Here is an 18831-nt window from a genome sequence, read left to right as displayed (position 1 = left end):
GCGTGCTTCAGTAGCCCGGTGTCCTTTATATTGACCTGGCGTGCTTTTGTAGCCCAGAGTCCCTTCTCATTGACCCGGCGTGCTTCAGTAGCCCGGTGTCCTTTATATTGACCTGGCGTGCTTTTGTAGCCCAGAGTTCCATTCATTGACTCGGTGTGCTTTCGTAGCCCGATATCCATTTATACCAAATCGGCGTGCTTCCGTAGCCCGGATTTCTTTTATCGACTTGGCGTGCTTTTGTAGCCCAAAGTCCCTTTTAATCGACACTCGACTGAGTTGTCCCCCAAAGATTTTCCTCCAGAGCCAATCTGATTAAGGCGACCGAAGAACGGTTCGGTCCCGGTCGCTTGATCTCTTTGCAAGGTCCGGGCGACCGAAGAATGGTTCGAGTCCTAGCTAAGCAAAACCTCGCCTAGGTGACCGTAGAATAGAACGGGTCCTAGACAAAACCTATTTCCTATTCAGCGATCAGTAGAATGGTACGGGTCCCGAAAGGTAAACCCCGTTTAGGTGACCGTAGAATAGAACGGGTCCTAGACAAAACCTATTTCCCTATTCAAGCGACCGTAGAATGGTACGGGTCCCGGAAGGTAAACCCCGTTTAGGTGACCGTAGAATAGAACGGGTCTTAGACAAAACCTATTTCCTATTCAGCGATCGTAGAATGGTACGGGTCTTGAAAGGTAAATCCCCGTTTAGGCGACCGTAGAATGGTACGGTCTTAGACACAACCAAACACTGTCATACTAGGCGACCGTAGAATGGTACGGGTCCTAGGAAAGCGGTGTCTTTGCAAAGTCATGTTACTATTCAGGCGACCGTAGAATGGTACGGGTCCTGAACATGTAACACCATCTTGAATCACTCTACCCTCCTTGAAGGTAAGATATTCCAGTAACTTCTTTTTACCATTTTCCAAAAATTAGACATCTCACCGATCCGGATGTCTCAATTTTTTCTGTCCAACATTTCACTTTGGATGTGAATGTTCTTGCCTGTTACGCTTTTCAAGGAACCTGAGTGAGAGTTGGGTACTTGTAGAGTAAACAGGGACTTATCATGTACCTCAAGATGCTCTACCGCACTGACTGGTAAGTAATTACAGGTACGTCTTTTCCTTTTACATCATGCATTTGCATTAGCATTTCCATGCACCATATAAATTGCATTAAAAAATGAAATTCATTTTCCGACAAAAAAAAAAAAATCATTCAATGCATTTGCATGGTCAAAATTTAGATCTCAATTTGTCTTTGAAGGCAACCTCTTCGAGCTCACCTTCAAAGAGGGGCAGCTGTTGACACCTAAATTTTGGCGATCCATTTAGTCATTATTGCATAAAAAATTAGGGGTTAATTTTAACCCTGAAAAAAAAAATATTAATTACATAGCATATAGATTTAGATGCATTTATTTTTAATTTGCATTTTTTACATTTATTTACCGGACCGGTGACGGATGGGTCGAATTAGTGGTTTTGGTTTTAAATTAGTAGGCTGGGCTAGGCTCACGAATGGAGAAAATTAACCCAAGCCCGTCGTTATTTTTAATTGATTATCTTGCGAAAAAATTAAGATTTGATGCGATATTATGGTTTTTGAAAATTAAAAATCGCATTGTAATCTTATTTTTTTTATCAATAGATAATGAAATTGGGGAGAATATTTTTGAGATAAGGATCTGGGTGATCGGGAGGTTATAGATTATCTTCGTGTATATTGAAAAACGAGATAAAATATTCTACGAAGATTACCTATTTTCACCTATAAAAAGCAATCAGGTATGTGGAGAAGGGGGCTTCTTTTTGGAAAAATTGAGGAAAAAGTGAAAGAGGGGAGAGAAGCCATCCGTGGAGTTGGAAAGTAAAAGAGAGAAAGAGTACGAAGGAAGAGGGAGAGTGACGTGAGAGAGAGAAAGGGAGAGGTGAAAAGTAAAGAGTGATTTGACCCCTACTATTCACCATCTTCCCCAAATTGCTGCCCCTCCTTTGCAATCTCCATCCGCGAAGCTTCCGCCACCGTCCTTCCTCGACGCCGCGCCTCAACGCCCTGCCCTGACGACCCGAAGCCTCGACGCTCCACTCTCCACGAGCAAGCTAGCCACGGCCGCCGCGCCTGAGCCCCGCTCCGACGGCACATTTTCATCCGACGCCGCGCCTCCACCTCGGCGTCCCCGTAGCCGAAGTCCGCCTCGCCTGCCCGCTGCGACACCAGCAACCCGCGAAGCCAAGCCCGAGCCGTGCTACAGCCGAGCCGCCTTGCCCGCAACACCGTCACCGATCGACCCACGCGGCCCCGACGCTGAGCCCCGTCTGTCTCGCTTGAACCGCGACCCGCTGCTTGTTCTCCGGTCCGCCCGCCTCCGAGTGACGTTCACACCCCTGCCCCGTCGCTGCTGCCGGCCACCGCCGCTCAGAATCCCCTCGCTAGAGCAGAACTCGAGCCAGATCTGCAGCTCTCCACCCGTGCTGCACCAACGCCACCGAACTGCACCGACGCCACCGAACTGCACCGCTCCGAGATCCCGTCGCGCTTACCATCGCCTGCAGAGCCCTCGCGTCGCCGCCACACCAGCACTGCTGCCGTGCCAGATCCGGATGCCCACCCAGCGTCGCACCACCTTGCAGCAACCTTCGCTCGACGACTCGAAGCCATCCCTTCGCCGGAGCCTGACGTCGTCGCGCCTCAGCTACCGCGGTTCCGCCTCTGCAGCAACTGACGCCTTCACTCGAGCACCGTTGTTCCACCCTTTGCCGCCGCTCGTTCGTCGGCTGCCGCCGCTCGTTCGTCGGCTGCCGCCCTTCACCGGAGCTTCGACGACCGCGACACCCTTGCTGGACCGACGGTGACCACCACATGGGCACAAGCTTGCTTAGAAAAGAAAAAAAAAAGGAAAAGGGAATTAGGTAGATTTTTATTATTATTACTGTTTATCTAGTTATAGTTTTTTATTTTCTTTTATATCTAGTTTTGTTCGATGGAATTGTTCCTCTTAAATGTTTGATTGAGATTCCAACATGAATTGGCCCCTCAAATAAGAGATCGACAGTTCGATTTTCGACCAAATCCGACTCGCAATCTTTCTCACAAAATCGACAATCCAATCTCTGCCCGGATTCGATTCAAGGATGAATTTAAAATTGGCTAACCCGATCTCATGCGCGAGATATGGTTCACCGATTTGAGGATATCAATCTTATCTTGTTTGATTTGCTATCGTCGTTGGTTGAGTCAATCTTATTTTCGTAAAAGAAAAATCCAAAAATATTTGAATTAGGATTAGATTTGCTTTAGGATTAAAATTGCAATCTTATTTCGAATTTCTTAAAGAAAAACACAAAAAAAAAAAATCATTGTGCATATTAGATTGCGATTGCATATTTCATTTTGAATTTAGATCATCTTTTTAAATAAATTGCATTTTAGATTTAGATAATGTCTTAGTTTAAATTAGATTTAATATGACTTAATTCCTAATTTAAATTAGATAGAATCTTAATCTAGCTAGATCTTTTCAAATTTCATAAAAATCTGTCTTAGGATAAATTAGTTGCAATTTCTAGGATAGATTGCATTTTTTAAATAAAAACGTCATTTGCATGTCATATAAGATTTGGTCCATGAAATGCACGTCATTTTAATGATTTTTGTTAGGTGCATTTAATTAGAATTTGCCCGTCATTAGAATTAAGTCATTAGATTAATTTAGATTGCATATTTAAATGTTGCATTTCTTTAATTTCGAATCTCATAAAAATACAAAAAATTATTTAGAATAAATCATCTCATGCTTAGGATAGATTACATGCTTAGTTATGTCATATTGCTTAGGTCATGTAGCTAAGTCATGTTGCCATGTTATATCATTTCATGTTAAATTAGTGGCATGCATTGCATATTTCATGATTTTCATTAATTAAAAAAATTGAAAACAAAAAATTGCGTGTTAATTAGAAACCATATCTAGGGTTGTTGATGTGGGTTTTAATTTAACATTGCGTATGCTTTCGTTGTTTGAGGTAAGTTTTTGCAATTTATTTATTGTTTATCCGAGTGTTAAATCGGTGGTTTGCGCACCCGCATGAACACCTTGCATGTTAGGGAAATAGATTTAAAATCAATCCAAGATGTCTGCCAAACATTTTTCAAAATAAAAAGAAAGGTACCGAAAGGGCGTTAGAGAAATCTAACGTAACCAAGTCCCCGAACTCATAAATCTCTAGTTCGTAGGAGTAAAGTGAACCTCCTGTTACTTTACTTGGGTTTCTAATCGACCCACCAAAAAATAGATTAGTGGCGACTCCTAATTGAAAATCAATCGCATGTTATAAACTTGAACCTAAGTCGCGAATTGGTATGGGCTTGGGAGGTTAAATGCCCAGTTTCCCAGCTTAACAATCCATTAGCCAAACCCTAGGTGGTTCGTAACCCAAAATAAAATTTGGTCGCGACAATGGGCTTAGAGGAACAGAGGGCACACCCATGCCTAATTGGCCTAAAAGGAGAAACGGGCAGGCCTGGGCAAGCCATCCCTTTCTTACATGCATTCAACCCAACTTGGCCCGCCCAAGCCCGCTTAGGCCAGCTAGCTTTATGCATTATATTTGGAGATATATGTAGTGGAAATCCTAAAATCTATCACAAAAGTGCAATAGAATTATGAAATTTTTAAAAAGTGCAATCACATTCTAAAGGGATAATGGCATAAATGGTCTTTGAATTTTGGGCCAATGTGCAATGTGAGCTTTTAATTTGTTAATACGATTCATGAATTGTAGCTTAATGCGCAATATAATCTCTAAACTTTTAATTTATTCAATATAGTCCCTAAGTTTTTTGTATATGTTCAATATAGTCCTTAAATTATATGAAAATATTCAATATTATTTCTAAACTTAAATTAAGGGGGGACATTATTGAACATTTTAATATAGTTCATAAATTACATTGAATATGTACCAAAAGTCCAATGGTCAAATTAAACACATACAAGCTTAGGGAATATATTGCACAATAGACTAAATTTCAAGAACCACATTAAATAAATTAAAAATTTAGGAATCACATAGCTCATTGAGTCATAATTAAAAGACTATTTGTGTCATTTTCCCAATTTTTAAATTTATCATAAATATGCAATTAAATTATAAACTTTCAAAAAGTGTGATTAAATTGTAAAACTTGTTAAACTGATGCAGCTAAGTCCTTCCATTCAGTCCGTTTAACTTGACAAATAGAAAATGCCAAGCGAAGCCGAGACATGTCGACAAGTTTACTATTGATTTGGTGTCCATGGTTGGAGTTCATAGTTTTCGTTTCGGCTTTAACAAATGTCATTACCAGCTCCTCGTCACCTCCCATTTCTTCGCACGCCTTACAACGTCAGATGTTAGCTAAAGCTTAGACATCATCAACCGCACGAGATCGAGCTGCTTTCGTGCCAAATTCCCCGACCAAATGCCCAATTCATGTTCCTCGCTCTCCAACGCGCGACCGTTGGTTGTTCCCGCCTCAAGCACTCCCTCTCCCATCGCCGCGCGATCCACGGCAACCTCGGCTTCAAGTCGGTCGCGGCCCGGACTCTCCACGACCGACTGGAAAGATGCTCTTCCGTGAGCGAGCTCAAGACCATCCATGCCCAGATAATTTTCCGGGGCCTGGCCCATGAAATTCTCTTGCTCGGGAAGCTGGTTTCCTTCTGCGCCGTCGACGGTGCCGGCGATCTCGCGTATGCTCGGTACCTGTTCGACAAAATGCGAGAGCCCAATAGGTTCATGTATAATAGCTTGATAAGGGGTTATTCGAACAGCGAGGACCCTTTGGAGGCCGTTCTTTTGTACCGCCGAATGATCGGTTCGGGCATTTCGCCGAACGAATTCACCTTCCCTTTTGTTCTCAAGGCTTGTGCGGGTGAGTCGTTGTACTGGGTTTCGGTTCTTGTTCACGGCCAGGCTGTTAAGTTGGGATTTGGGCTTCAAGTCTGTGTGCAGAACGCTCTGATGACGGGGTACGTATCTTGCGGATTGGTGGGGGATGCCAGGAAACTGTTTGATGGAATAGCTGACAGGACATTGGTTTCTTGGAATTTGATGATTGGTGGATATTCTAAGATTGGTTGCTCCAGGGAAGCATTTAGATTGTTTGAAGAGATGAGGAAATTGAGGTTGCAGATAGATGAGTTCACGCTGGCTAGTCTAATTTCAGTTTGTTCACAAACTGGTCAGTTAGATTTGGGAAAGTATGTGCATCTCTACATCGAGATTACTGGTGTTGAAGTCGATATCATTGTTAGCAATTCTCTATTGGACATGTATGCAAAGTGCGGGGATTTGCATTTGGCTGAAGCAGTTTTCAAAAAAGTACCCAACAAGGATGTTGTTTCCTGGACTACCATGGTGAATGCCTATGCAAACCAGGGTTCCCTCACGTTGGCCCAACAATGTTTTGATCAGATGCCAAAGAAGAATGTGGTCTCTTGGAACTCACTAATCTCATCTTATGTTCAATTTGGTCGATCCAAAGAAGCTTTGAACCTCTTCCGCAGGATGTGTGACTCAAGAGTCATCCCAGATGAAACTACCCTTATTGCAGTTCTTTCAGCATGTAGTCACATTGGTGATGCAGCCACAGGAGAAGAAATATACATTTACATATCCAAATCTGGTATTAGACCCAGCATTACCCTTTATAACGCCTTGATGACCATGTTTGGAAAATGCGGTGCAGTTCAAATTGCTGTTGATATCTTTAAAAAGATGAAGCTAAGGAACTTGGTGTCATGGAATGTAGCAATTGGCGCCCTCGCGTTGCATGGATGTGGGGCTGAAGCAATCAAGCTCTTTGAGGACATGGAAGCTTCCAGAATCTTCCCCAACGAGATCACCTTCACGGGACTTCTCTCTGCTTGCAGTCATAGTGGTCTTATCGAAATGGGAAGATATTACTTTCAAAGGATGAGCTCTGCTTATGGCATATCACCTGAAATAGAGCATTATGCTTGCCTAATTGATCTACTTGGGCGTGGAGGTTTCTTAGAAGAAGCGCTTGGGCTGATTGGAAAGATGCCGATGAGACCTGATATCGTGATATGGGGAGCACTATTAGCCGCATGTAGGACTCATCATTACGGGCACATTGGGAAATTCATTCTGAAGCAGCTTTTGGAGCTCTTGCCTCATAGTTCAGGGCTTTGCGTGCTTTTGTCAAACCTTTATGCTGAAGCCAGAAGATGGGACATTGCGAGGAAGATAAGGAAGATCATGAACGAAAGCGGTATTGCTAAATGCAGGGCCGTTAGCTTCATTGAGATTGATGGTAACGTCTACGAATTCATGGTTGATGACAAGAGAGGTGAAATGTCAAGCAGCCTGTACTTGGTGCTGGACCAATTAACTGATCATTTAAAATTCGAGGGCTGCCCATGCAACCTCTCTGGTGCATTCTGGGAGGCGGAGGATGTACAGTGATCTCCCCATTCTTTTGTTGTATCAAGAAATTTCTGCAAGAAAGGATTGCAGATCTCAATTATGTGACTGGGTTTTGAGTTATTTGCTTTAATGAACACCACCTAAATACATCTTCAGGTTCCGGTCGATGTTAGGATGATCTTTGGTTAAACTTAAGTTCTTTTGTTAAACCAAATTGGAAAAAGAAACAAAAGGAATGCAGAGAGTGAATTGCACTGAGGGAAGCAAAAAGCTGACTCTATACCATATTCCTAATGCCTTTTTGATGTCCAAGGAACTTTCTGAGAAAATTCTTATAATGTGCCCACCTTTATAGAGTTTATTATAGCCAGTCCTTTATACGCGCAAGAGATGACGTGGGTATATAATCACATCAACAAGATAATAAAAAAGCTGGAAAAAATAATTCGAGAGGAATTTGTGCCATAGAGTTCACGATCAATGCTGCGATACCATGTCAGATAACTCAATCTTCACAAAACTTACACCAACGGACACCTAACTATCGAGCAGAACTTGTTTCTTTGGGTTCAAGAAATTTTTTTCTGAATATCGATGTTCATTTCACGAAAAATGAACTAGTTTTAGAAATCATTTTCCACCAACAAAAAAATATCTTCCAAAAAAGAGAAAAATGTTTTCCACTTTTCCAATTGGGGAAAACATATTCCTTATTCACTCTCTCTTCTCATAACCTATTAGCCCCTTTCTTTTTTGTTTTCTTTTTTAATAATTTGAATTTGAAATTCTTTTCCTTTTCCTTTTTCTTTTCTTTTTTCTTTTTCTTTTTTTTTTCCACCTTCTTTGGCTGGTTGCCAGCATGTCTGGCATGGCTCAGCCAATGATCGGCCACAAAGCTCGAGGCTTGTCAATGGTGTCACCGATCTTGGGCCTCACCTAGCTCGCCAATCTCTAAAGAGCAGCAAGCTCAAGGCTTGCTAACCTCTCGGCGAGCTTGAGCTCGTCGCTCGCCACTCTCCAAATCAGTGAACCAGCAACGAGCTTGAGGCTCGCCCTCGTGCTTAGACCCTAGCACTTGCCAATCTCTGGCGAGTAGCAAGGCCAGAGGCCGGCAAGCTCGGGCTCGTTGCTCACCGCTCGCAAGATCGGCAAGCTAGCAAAAGTTGGCCTTCAGCTGATCACCGGCTATCGTGTGGCCGGCGAACGACCAAAAAAAGAAGAAGATGAAAAGAAAGAAAAAAAATAAAAATCAAAAATCAATTAAAAAAAGAAAATTGATTTTTTAAAAATATTTTTTTAAAATTGATTTAAAAATAATAAAATAATTCAAAAAAAAATACGTAGAGAAAATATTTTCCTTACGTAACATCAAAAAATACTTTCCATTTTATTTTTAGGTTTCAAACAAACACGGGAAAATAATGACTTTTTTTTTTTTTTTTTGGAAATGACTTCCTCAAAAATATTTTCTAGAAATGTTGCATTTTCCATGAAATGAATGGAGGTTTAGAATTCATTAGTTTCACAGAAAATAACTTCCTTAAAAACATTCTCTGAATTTTTCGGCGTTTATTTCACGAAAAATAAGTTGGTCAAAGAAAATATTTTCTATCAATGGAAAAAAAGTCTTTTAAAATAGTGGAAAATGCTTTCCACTTTCTCCTCTTTATTTCACTTCTAAACCGAGCATTTTTGTCACCAAACACCTTTATGGCTAGTCGATTACCACAATAGTGGTTGGCAATTGGCCACAGGCAAGCTTGAGCCTTGCCACGTGCCAGCAAGGCTTGAATGAGCTTGGGCCTTGCTAGAGAGGCAAGTTGGGCAGACTCAACGGGCTTGTCAACCCCTAGGTGAACTTAGCCTTGCCAATATTTGGCAAGCTTGAGCCTTGCTGAGCTATGGCGAGTCTCAAGCTTGCTTATGGCTAGTTACCTGCCAAAATAAAAAAAGAAAGAAAAGAAAATTATAAAAATGAAAAATGATTAAAATTTGATTTAAAAATAAAAAATAAGTGAAAGGATGTATGGAGGAAAATATTTTCTTTATCAAACGGTTAAATATTTTTCACTTCATTTTCGGTTTCATCTAAACACTTGAAAATATTATTATTTTCCTAGAAAATAATTTCGAGAAATGCCATATTTTTCTTAAAACGAATGAAAACTTAGGTTAAATGAGTTTTCTGAAATGCAAATAGTATTTGATAAATTGTTATTTTATAGTGCATTGAGAAACAACTTTGACTTAAATGTCGTTTGCCAAAAATCATATTTCATAAAGAATTTTTGCTAATGTTTTTTAAAAAAGTTCCAAACTAATTCTAGTAAAGCACAACTGTTGGCAAGCCAAAACAATTGCTAGCTAGTTGTTGGCAGCCAATTTGGACAACCTCGTTACAGGGTGGTTGAAGGTTGCTCTACCTTAGGCGAGACTGCTTGAGATCATGGGAAACTAGGCAACATCGCTTGGGGTCATACGACACTAGGCAACAATTGCTGGGGTTGCCTAATCCCTTGTGCACCAAACGTCGGCCTCCGTTCGGTTCTTCCATGCAAACCATTTAGAAAATGAACAGTGAATATAAACAACAACTAATGCCAAGATTTGCATTCCAAATTTTCTACTTTCTAAAGGATCTCCAAATCTATTTTGCGCCAAAGGTCTTTGGAAATACAATTGCATTTCCTCAAAGTTAAGCGAAAAACAAATCAAAAGATTATTTGTATTTGATCAATAGACTTTAGAGTATCATTATCATCGATTCCGTTCGTACTAATCTGCCAACACAAGGGTCCCTTAATTAAGGGATGCCATAAACTTCACCCAATAGAATCCGATCTACACTCGAATTTCCCATGGTCAAGGGACGTTGATGGTGCCCGCCCACCAAACTTCCTTCACCGCCACCACCATCACCACCACCAGTGCGCTTACAGAAATGCATGAACCACATCTTAAGCCAAGACGTCCGATTCCGCTCGACCTCACGAATCGATCGCCTCACCGCATTATTCATTCGTAGCCAGGAGAGGAGCAGTCAGATGCGTCCCATCCCCTGCCACCCTCCAAGCGAGCAGAAGCCAAACACGAATCTCAGATGAGGAAACGACATTCGTCGGTCGGTCTTGTCCCTATCCCTCCGCTCCTGAACCAAGCCCCGTACCGGCTCCAGGCTAGCGAACAAAATACAAAATCTCGATTGCGAGAGATTGCGTGGGGGCGATCTTGGAGCCGCTATTTAAAGAACCGACACCCCCGACGTTGGATCCGTGCAGTGCATCTGTAACCATCGCATAATGCAGATTCAACATCAGTCGAGAAGAACCGAGAGAGAGGGGGGACAGGCAGACCGGCAGGACCAGATCATCGTCCGCCCCATGCGGTGTTGGACTTGGTGGGTGGTGGGGGGTGTCGCTTCGATTCCCGAGAAGCCTCTCCTTCCCTTCCGTGCCCCTCGTGTACCACGCCACACCTCCCAGCTGAACCTCCACGGGTGGCACGCTCCTTGGTTTGCATTTGACAAAATGACAATCGTACTCGTTGAATTTTTATAATTTTCGAATTTTCAATTTATTTAATATAATTTTCGAATTTTAATACAAGATACAATGTGAACATTGAATTTTTAATTTATTCAATATGATTATGAAAATGTTCAATATTTTAGTTTAGGAATTACATTGAACATATATAAAATATTTAGAAATCATATCATATATTAGGTGAAAGTTCAGATATCATATTGTACATTAAGCTAAAGTTTAAAAATCGCAATTATATGTAATTTTTCATGTCTATTGATATTCAAATGTGGTGAAAGATTCGAGAATTTTCAATTTGAAAAAAGCCAAACACGGGTGAACCATAGAATTTAAGTTAATATAAAGTAAAAGCCAATCTACTTAGACCCTTAATTTCTCGCATAATCCTCTATTATTACTTACAGGGATAAGACCGGAGATGCAATCAAAAGTTACTCAAACAAAACGTTGCTGTTTGCCTTTCTTGAAAAAAAGAGAAATGGTAAAACTCCCCATTATCCTCTTCATATATATTTCACAAAAATTTCGTGGTTTTAGTTTGCATCTTTCGATTAATTGAACTAGTCCCCCTCATTTAGGTATTAGTGTCAAATCTCCAAACCCTAATTCATAACATCGCACTACCGCATCACTATTCGGTACAGTGCATCCATTAATATCTTAACCCAACTTTAACTATTGATGCATGCTGCCTTTTCATACAATGCCTAATCTCTCAATATCTTAACCTAACTATTGATGCATGCCACATTTTCATACAATGCCTAATCTCTCTCGCCTCACCCATCACTCGCCTCCAATCGTTGTTCCTTGCTACGCCACCGGACTCGAGGTCGCCTCGAGAACTCATGTTGAGATCCTCATGGGTGCGAAACGACCTTTAGACATGTCGAGGTCACGACCCCATGGCGATCTCGATGGGAAATCCATCTAGAGATGTCATGGACAAACTTAGATTAAGGTCATTCACGGGGGCACCGACCTCGATCTTTTGCTATCTCATATCAAGGTTGCCACAAATGGGGAAAAGTACCAAAATAGTCCTAAAACTTTTGTATTAGTACCAATTTAGTCATAAACTTTTTAATTTGACCAATTTAGTCCTAAATATTTTCACATTGGTACCAATTCAGTCTATTCGGCTAATTTAAGTTGGAAATTGTTAATGTGGCCGCCGGCGGTTTTATGTGGCGCCATGTGTACAAATTTTATAATTTTTTTCATTTTTCCTTATCCTTGGCCAGCGAGGTCACCGGCCAGCCAACCATCGGCGGCCACAAGCTGGTTGGGGCAAAGGGCCACGCGCCCTCGTTGGCCATTGGTGAGGGCTGTTGCGCCCTCATTGGCCACAAGCGAGGGTGACGGCCCCCGCCCAGATCTAGGCGAGGGTCGAAACCCTCGCCCGTTGACCGACGAGGGCCTCTCGCACCTCGTTAGCCACAAGTGAGGGCACGGCAGCCCTCACCCGTGGTGGGCGAGGTGCGGCGGCCCTCGCCTAGATCCGTGCGAGGGCCCGATGCCCTTGTCGGCCCGCCGTGGCCCTCGCCTAGATTTGGGTGAGGGCCGCCGCACCCTCGCCGGCACGAGCGAGGGCTACCGCACCACTCGTGGCCGACGAGGGCGTAGAGGCCCTCATCGGGCAACGGGCGATGATTTGCACCCTCGTCGCCCACGGGAGGGTTTCGCCTCGCCTAGATCCGGGCGGGGGCCGTCGCCGCGCCCGTGGCCAACGAGGGCGCGAGGCCCCTCGCCCTGACTAGCTTGTGGCCGATGATGGTTGGCCGGTCGGTGACCTCGCTAACCAAGGGTAAGGAAAATGAAAAAAAAAAAAAAAAAAAAAAAAGAGATTTTTTTCTTTTAAATCTGAGAAAATATTTAAAAATTATAAAATTTGTCCACGTGTACCACATAAAACTATCGACCGCCACGTCAGCAATTTCCGACTTAAATTAGCTTGATGGATTGAATTGGTACTAATGTAAAAATTTTTAGGATTAATTTAGTCCAATTAAAAAGTTTAAAACTAAATTGGTATCGATATAAAAGGTTTAGTACTATTTTGGTACTTTTCCCGCCACAAATGTGATCAACAGCTTTGACTTAAGGTCGTCTAAGATGGCCAACACGAGCTTGATCCGAGACCCTTGTTGCCATTCCGAAAAGGAGAGACGACGACGCTCTTGTGGCGATACCCCGCAATCGCAAATGGCGCGAAGGCCACGACCACGACACACCGACATTAGAGCTACAAAGCTCACGTGCTGACCTGAGATCTTACTGGATTCGTGCATGTCCCTACATCGTCACATCGTCAGAAAATGCAGGGCTGTTGTTGGAACATCGAATCCGCTCCACGCTCATGTAAGAACACACAACCTGTCACGTCCCATCTCCAGGCTGGCTGGTTGGAAGAAAGAGACCGCTTCCTCCCTCGATCTCCGATCTGAAAGAGACCGCTCTCTTCCTGCAGACTGCAAAGTGAAATCTCGCACCTTATATATACTCCGCCAAAAAGCTCCAGTCCATCTCCACCACTTGCTTGACCTACCTCGAGCTCGACCCTCGGTGTCTCTTTCGAACGCTCGACTTTCACAAGAGCCGAAGAAAGTGTTCTTTTTCAAGAAGAAGGAAGAGGCGAGAGAAGAGATGGGCATTTGCCATTCGAGCGAGCCCGCAAGTACCGCCGCGGACACCGCGAAGCTGATCCTCCAGGACGGCCGCCTCCAGGAATTCGCCCACCCCGTCCGGGTCTCCCGCGTGCTGCAGAGCTGCGACCCCGCGTGCTTCATCTGCGACTCCGACGACATGGGCTTCGACGGCGTCGTCTCCGCCGTCGACGGCGACGAGGAGCTCCGGCCCGGGCAGCTCTACTTCGCCCTCCCGCTGAGCAGGCTGAGGCGGCCGCTGGAGGCGAAGGAGATGGCCGCATTGGCCGTCAAGGCCAGCTTGGCCATGAAGGGGAAGGGCCGCGGGCAGAAATGCGGGAGGGCGAGGGCGGCGGCGGCGGCGTTCTCCGGCGGGAAGGAGGGGAGACGCCCGGCGGAGGTGGGCGGTCGTGGTGGTGGTGGTGATGGTGGGTCCGGGTCGGCGAAACGACGGGGTGGCGGTGGTTGTGGTAGGCGGAGGAGGAAGAGCGTGGCGATTTTGAGTGCAATTCCTGAGTAGGGGCACCTTGGGAAATTCGCAAGGGTCATTTTGCTGTTGTAAATATACTTTACTTTCATTTTGTTCACCACGGTTGGGAAAAAAGAGAAGAAAAAGATTATATAAATCCCATTTTCCATTTCTGGGGATATAAGAGGATCCCTATATTCAATTTCTGCATTGATGATAACCACAACAATATAATTTATTTATACCCTTAAAAATCAAGGAAATTCACAATAGGGGGAAACTCAATTGGAGAAATTTTGGACCTATAGAGGTATTGATCTACGAAAACACCTCAATGTAAATCTCAGTAATAACTCTAACGTGTTATGTGATTTTGCAAATATAGTTATTAACATCTCATTCATACATAATCAATGATTTATACTTTTTTAACTGAAGAAACAAGTCATGTTACTTACATTTATTGAAGAAGCAAGCCATGCTAGCATAGTCACACGACATGTCGATCCGTTCGATGGAAGCTTCACATTGAGGCGAATTAGAAAAGTCGAGGTACTTAATCAAGGAAAAAGAAACAAGCCAAAATAATATATCTTGATCTAATCAAAATCAAAAAATCAAAATGCTAAAGCACTGAAAGATGATGTTTCAGGCCACGGTCCACAGCCCCAACTCACGTCTTCGTGATCGCCTGATTGCGTCAGCCACCCTCCTCCGCCCACCGCCGCCGCAAGCGCCGACAAGAGAGAGAAGGAAAACGGCATCCTTGTCCAAATCAAGTCAAAGGCCGCCGGCCGTCCATGGATGCTGACCCAAAAGCCGCCGTTTTTCCCGTCTTCCCTCCTTTTCTCCGCGTTACCCAGAATTCGTCCGACAATGACGATGCACATGTTCTTCTGGTGTAGTGTCTATAGCTGCTCCGCTCGCTCGCTCGTTGTCCGACGTTCTTGATGGAAATAAGAACTTTTAGAATGGATGGTCAGGCAAGCGACGAGCTTTCTTTCGAGTGGTTGAGTACTTATGCTCTGTTTTTTCTTTTTTCCTTGGTACAATGATACGACGCTTTGAGATAGTAGAAGCCAGTGATGACGAACTGGAATTAAAATTCTGAAGGCAAAGTTTTTTTTTTTTGGGCTTGGCTTTTGGTGTTGAGATTTCTGAACTAGGACTGTCTTTGAGGCATTTTCTGTGATTGTATCCCTGAATCGAGAGCCGAACAATGTCTTGTATTGTTGGGTCTCGTTTTCGTTTTGCGTTTCTTCATGTCTGTTCATCGTAGTTTCGGAAAGCACAAACGTCGCGCTTTATGAGACGTGAAAACTCACAGTTATCCCTGGCTGATGCATCGGATGCTGAAATATGCAAATCTGACACGACCGCTCTGCTGTTGCTTCTGTTTTGTGAACGTGGAGCCGGTGTTTCGTTTAACTGCTTGCTTGCTTGGGTGATTCGGAGTGGGAATGTTTGCGTTTTCGTCTTGATTCTCTGCTTGTGCGATCGCAGATTACCAGCCATGTTTTTAGGGAAGGAAATGGGAAATGGAAGAAATCGTTATTCCTGCTCTTATTCCATTCCCAGTGCTCGGTATTATTTTCATCGATAGGAATAAGCATTTCGAAGGGAATGCATATTTCAATCGAGTAGGCACCGATTCCTCTTCGCACGGGAAGAATGCTTGTTCCATTCCACTTCCACTTTGATTTGTGTACGTAGACTTGTTTCAGGGGACAAATTTAACATTTTAGACACTGGTCCTGTCAGATTGCGGCAACATTCCATTGTCATAACCAAACAGAGAAGTTGGATTACTTTGTTATTCCGTTTCTTCATACCATTTCCTAGGTGAGCAGCATACATCCGAGATTGCATGTTTTGGTCGCTCGATTGTTGCTGGATCATACGGGTTCTCAACCTGGATAATAATTGGTGCCGCAGCACTTGGATGGCTGAACTGTGTCCTAGGTGCACCGTGTTTATGTGAATAACGTGATCATTGAAATTTGTGGTATGACAACTCCGATTACTGCAGGATGCCAGAAGTTTTCCAATGAATAGTTTCCCAACAAGCTTATCCTCGCCGTTGCGAAATCTTATGCTAGACTGGTCTATGTAGATCAACTCAATGAAAAGCCTTTGATGTGTTGGTTCCATGTGAGGATTGATTATGGCAAGGTTGGCTCCGACAGTCATCGAATTAGCGGCGGGAAGTCGTGCATTGTGTCTAGTCTTTGCATGAGGACAAGGTTTTAGAACCACATTGGATCGAGCCCAAGGCCAGTGCGGGACTACCGGCGGAGTTTTGCATTTGATGCGATGTGGTTTGCTTACCAAGAGGCATGCATATGGTTTGGTTTGATCTTTTGCTCGCGTAAGCAGGTTGTCCAGGAAGTCATCTTGAGCTATAGTGGTCGTGTTCAGTTCGCAGATTTATGTTTGTAGACTGCAAGAATAGGATTGACGATCGTTTGATTCCTCTCCTGGAACCACGTCAAATGCTTAGGGCCCGTTTGATTTGCCTTTTGGGGAATGCATTTGTCCAAATAATGAAGGGAGTTTTCTAAAATACAATCATTTGGTAAATTTTGGATTGAGATATAACTTTGGCCAAAATACAGTTTAGTAAAATTTGCATTTGTAAATGATTTTTATTAAATTAAAAAAACAAAAAAAAAAAATCTATTTTCTTTTTTGAAGATCCGGCCATCTGGTGGCCAGATCTGGCTGCTTGAGATCGCGCAACCCAGGCAACATGGCTAGATCTGGCCGCCTGGGTCGCGTGACCGCAAGCGACGGTCGCTGGGGTCACATTGGGTCGCGCGACCGCAGGCGACGGTCGCTGGGGTCACATGCGGTCGCGTGACCCAAGCAACGGCCACCCGCAATCGCGCGACCCAAGCATCGCCTAAGGTCCGGCGACGATCACCAAGGTCGAACGACCCTTGGCCGGCGGTCGCTGGCGCGTAGCCGGCGCAAGCGACCCCTTGGCTGGCGATCGTCACTCCACCTGCGAGATGAACAGTACCGGAAGTTGCATTCCGAAAATGCAATTTCCCAATGGACCTCTACCCCTCCATTCCCCCAAAGCCCCTTGGAGATGCAATTGTATCTCCCCAAAGTGCTTAAAAAATTTAAACCAAACGCCTTCCCTTTTGCCCAAACCTCTTTAGAGCTCAAAAGCCCCTTCTACATGCTGAACCAAACAGGCCCTTAATCTCATTCTCAATACTTAGGTACGTACGTCCATGCAAGACGCCGGTTAACGACAGTATGCGGCCGACTCGATGTGTTGATCTAAACCGATCATGTAAAACTAGAGTTTATCATGGCACGTGTAAGATTTTCTCTCAGAAAAGGTGAAAACCGATAGTAAGAACGGTTCAGGAATCCTTGTCCAATGCATAAATCAAAGCACGACGTGCGATCAGACGAAGGAAAAACTGCAGAATTAGCTTCACAACTGAAGAAATGATCACAATGTGATCGAATTATTGAATTAATGACTACTTTTCTAAATTCATGAGTTATAACCACGATCATATAGATTTATGCTCACATTACAATGCAGGCGTTAGGATTTTCATCACTAATAGAATAACCCCATTCATCTAAGACCTTGCACACTTCATCTCCTGCGTCACGAGTAAATCAGTGAGATTTTACCTACGTATACCTTGAAGAAAAGGCGGAAAAAAAAGCAGCTTCGGCCTACCAGTTTCATTTGGACGGCCCGAAGCTTTCTCCGAAGCTTTCTCGGTTGAATGGCTGCTCGAGGCGGACGAGGATGAATGATCTCCTGCGTCACAAGTCTGTCCATGAGATTTTACCTACTTATTTACCTTAGAAATGGCGGAAAAAGAAATAAGAGGCGACTTTGGCCAACCCGGTTGCGCTTGGACAGCTCGAGGCCGAAGCGACCGGAGTTTTCCCCGACCCTTTCAGGCTCCGATGACCGCTCCGGCCGAATCAACTCATACCAAAACAAAGAGGCGTAAGAAAAAGTGACTTTGGCCGACCTTCCTTGCTAGAGCGGTGCGAGGCAGCCGGAGGCGGCGGCTTCTCCTTCTGAGACTTCTTCTTCAACATCTGACTTATTATCCCTTTGTTCTTTTTGTCGGATTCCATTGCAGCACCTCGAGAGGCCTAGCGACCCTTGATGCTGTCGAGCTATTGCTGGCGATGTATGAAGTCGAGTGCGTTCTGGCGGCAAAGCAATTTATAAAGGCCTGCATGGAGAGATATCCTCGTGAGAAAAGACAGGCATTTTGCAGAAAATAATGTGTTCTCTATAATATTCGTGTGTAAATTGCTTTTCGTGCGTTTGTACGAGGGAGTATACGCCTCGAAGGCGTAGAGAAAGATTCCCATGTTGCGTATATTCGATTGGATATATGCGATGATAAATATACTGTAGTGAATATTTCTGAGGATATTAGCCATATCTCGATCATATATGTTTAGTGAGCGCGAACTCGTGATATTATTTTCTATTCTTCCTAATCCTTATGTGTCTCAGCTATGGCTTGTCACGTAAATTTGCGAACGATAAACGAAAAACCAATGAAGATTTTTCATGTAGGCTATTCTTTGTCGGGGTGGTGTTATTTTTCACCAATTTCAGAGCAATTTCTCCTCTTTTAAATTTTTCACACTAATCCTTATGTGTATCAACTGCATCTTAATAAAAATTGACGATTCTGATTTATCAGTCACAAACAAATACGTGCATAATTAGGAATGATTTTATAA

At 43.6% G+C, this 18831-nt stretch overlaps 2 protein-coding genes across 2 annotated transcripts; both read left to right on the top strand.

Annotated features, from left to right (window-relative positions):
* Positions 1-5293: 5293 nt before the first annotated feature.
* On the top strand, positions 5294-7575 carry LOC104457225 (pentatricopeptide repeat-containing protein At2g22410, mitochondrial). The gene has a single exon (XM_010072161.3). The coding sequence runs from the start codon at positions 5468-5470 to the stop codon at positions 7463-7465; it is 1998 nt and encodes a 665-aa protein (XP_010070463.1). The 5' UTR covers positions 5294-5467; the 3' UTR covers positions 7466-7575.
* Positions 7576-13546: 5971 nt separating this feature from the next.
* LOC104416744 (translation initiation factor IF-2) lies at positions 13547-14136 on the top strand. Its single transcript, XM_010028092.3, has one exon. It carries the CDS (start codon positions 13618-13620, stop codon positions 14134-14136), a length of 519 nt encoding a protein of 172 aa, XP_010026394.2. The 5' UTR covers positions 13547-13617.
* Positions 14137-18831: the final 4695 nt, after the last annotated feature.

This window comes from Eucalyptus grandis, chromosome 8 (genome assembly GCF_016545825.1).
Source record: "Eucalyptus grandis isolate ANBG69807.140 chromosome 8, ASM1654582v1, whole genome shotgun sequence".
Lineage (NCBI taxonomy): Eukaryota > Viridiplantae > Streptophyta > Magnoliopsida > Myrtales > Myrtaceae > Eucalyptus > Eucalyptus grandis.
The sequence above is the reverse complement of the archived record's forward strand: the minus strand, read 5'-3'. Positions and strand labels throughout refer to the sequence as shown.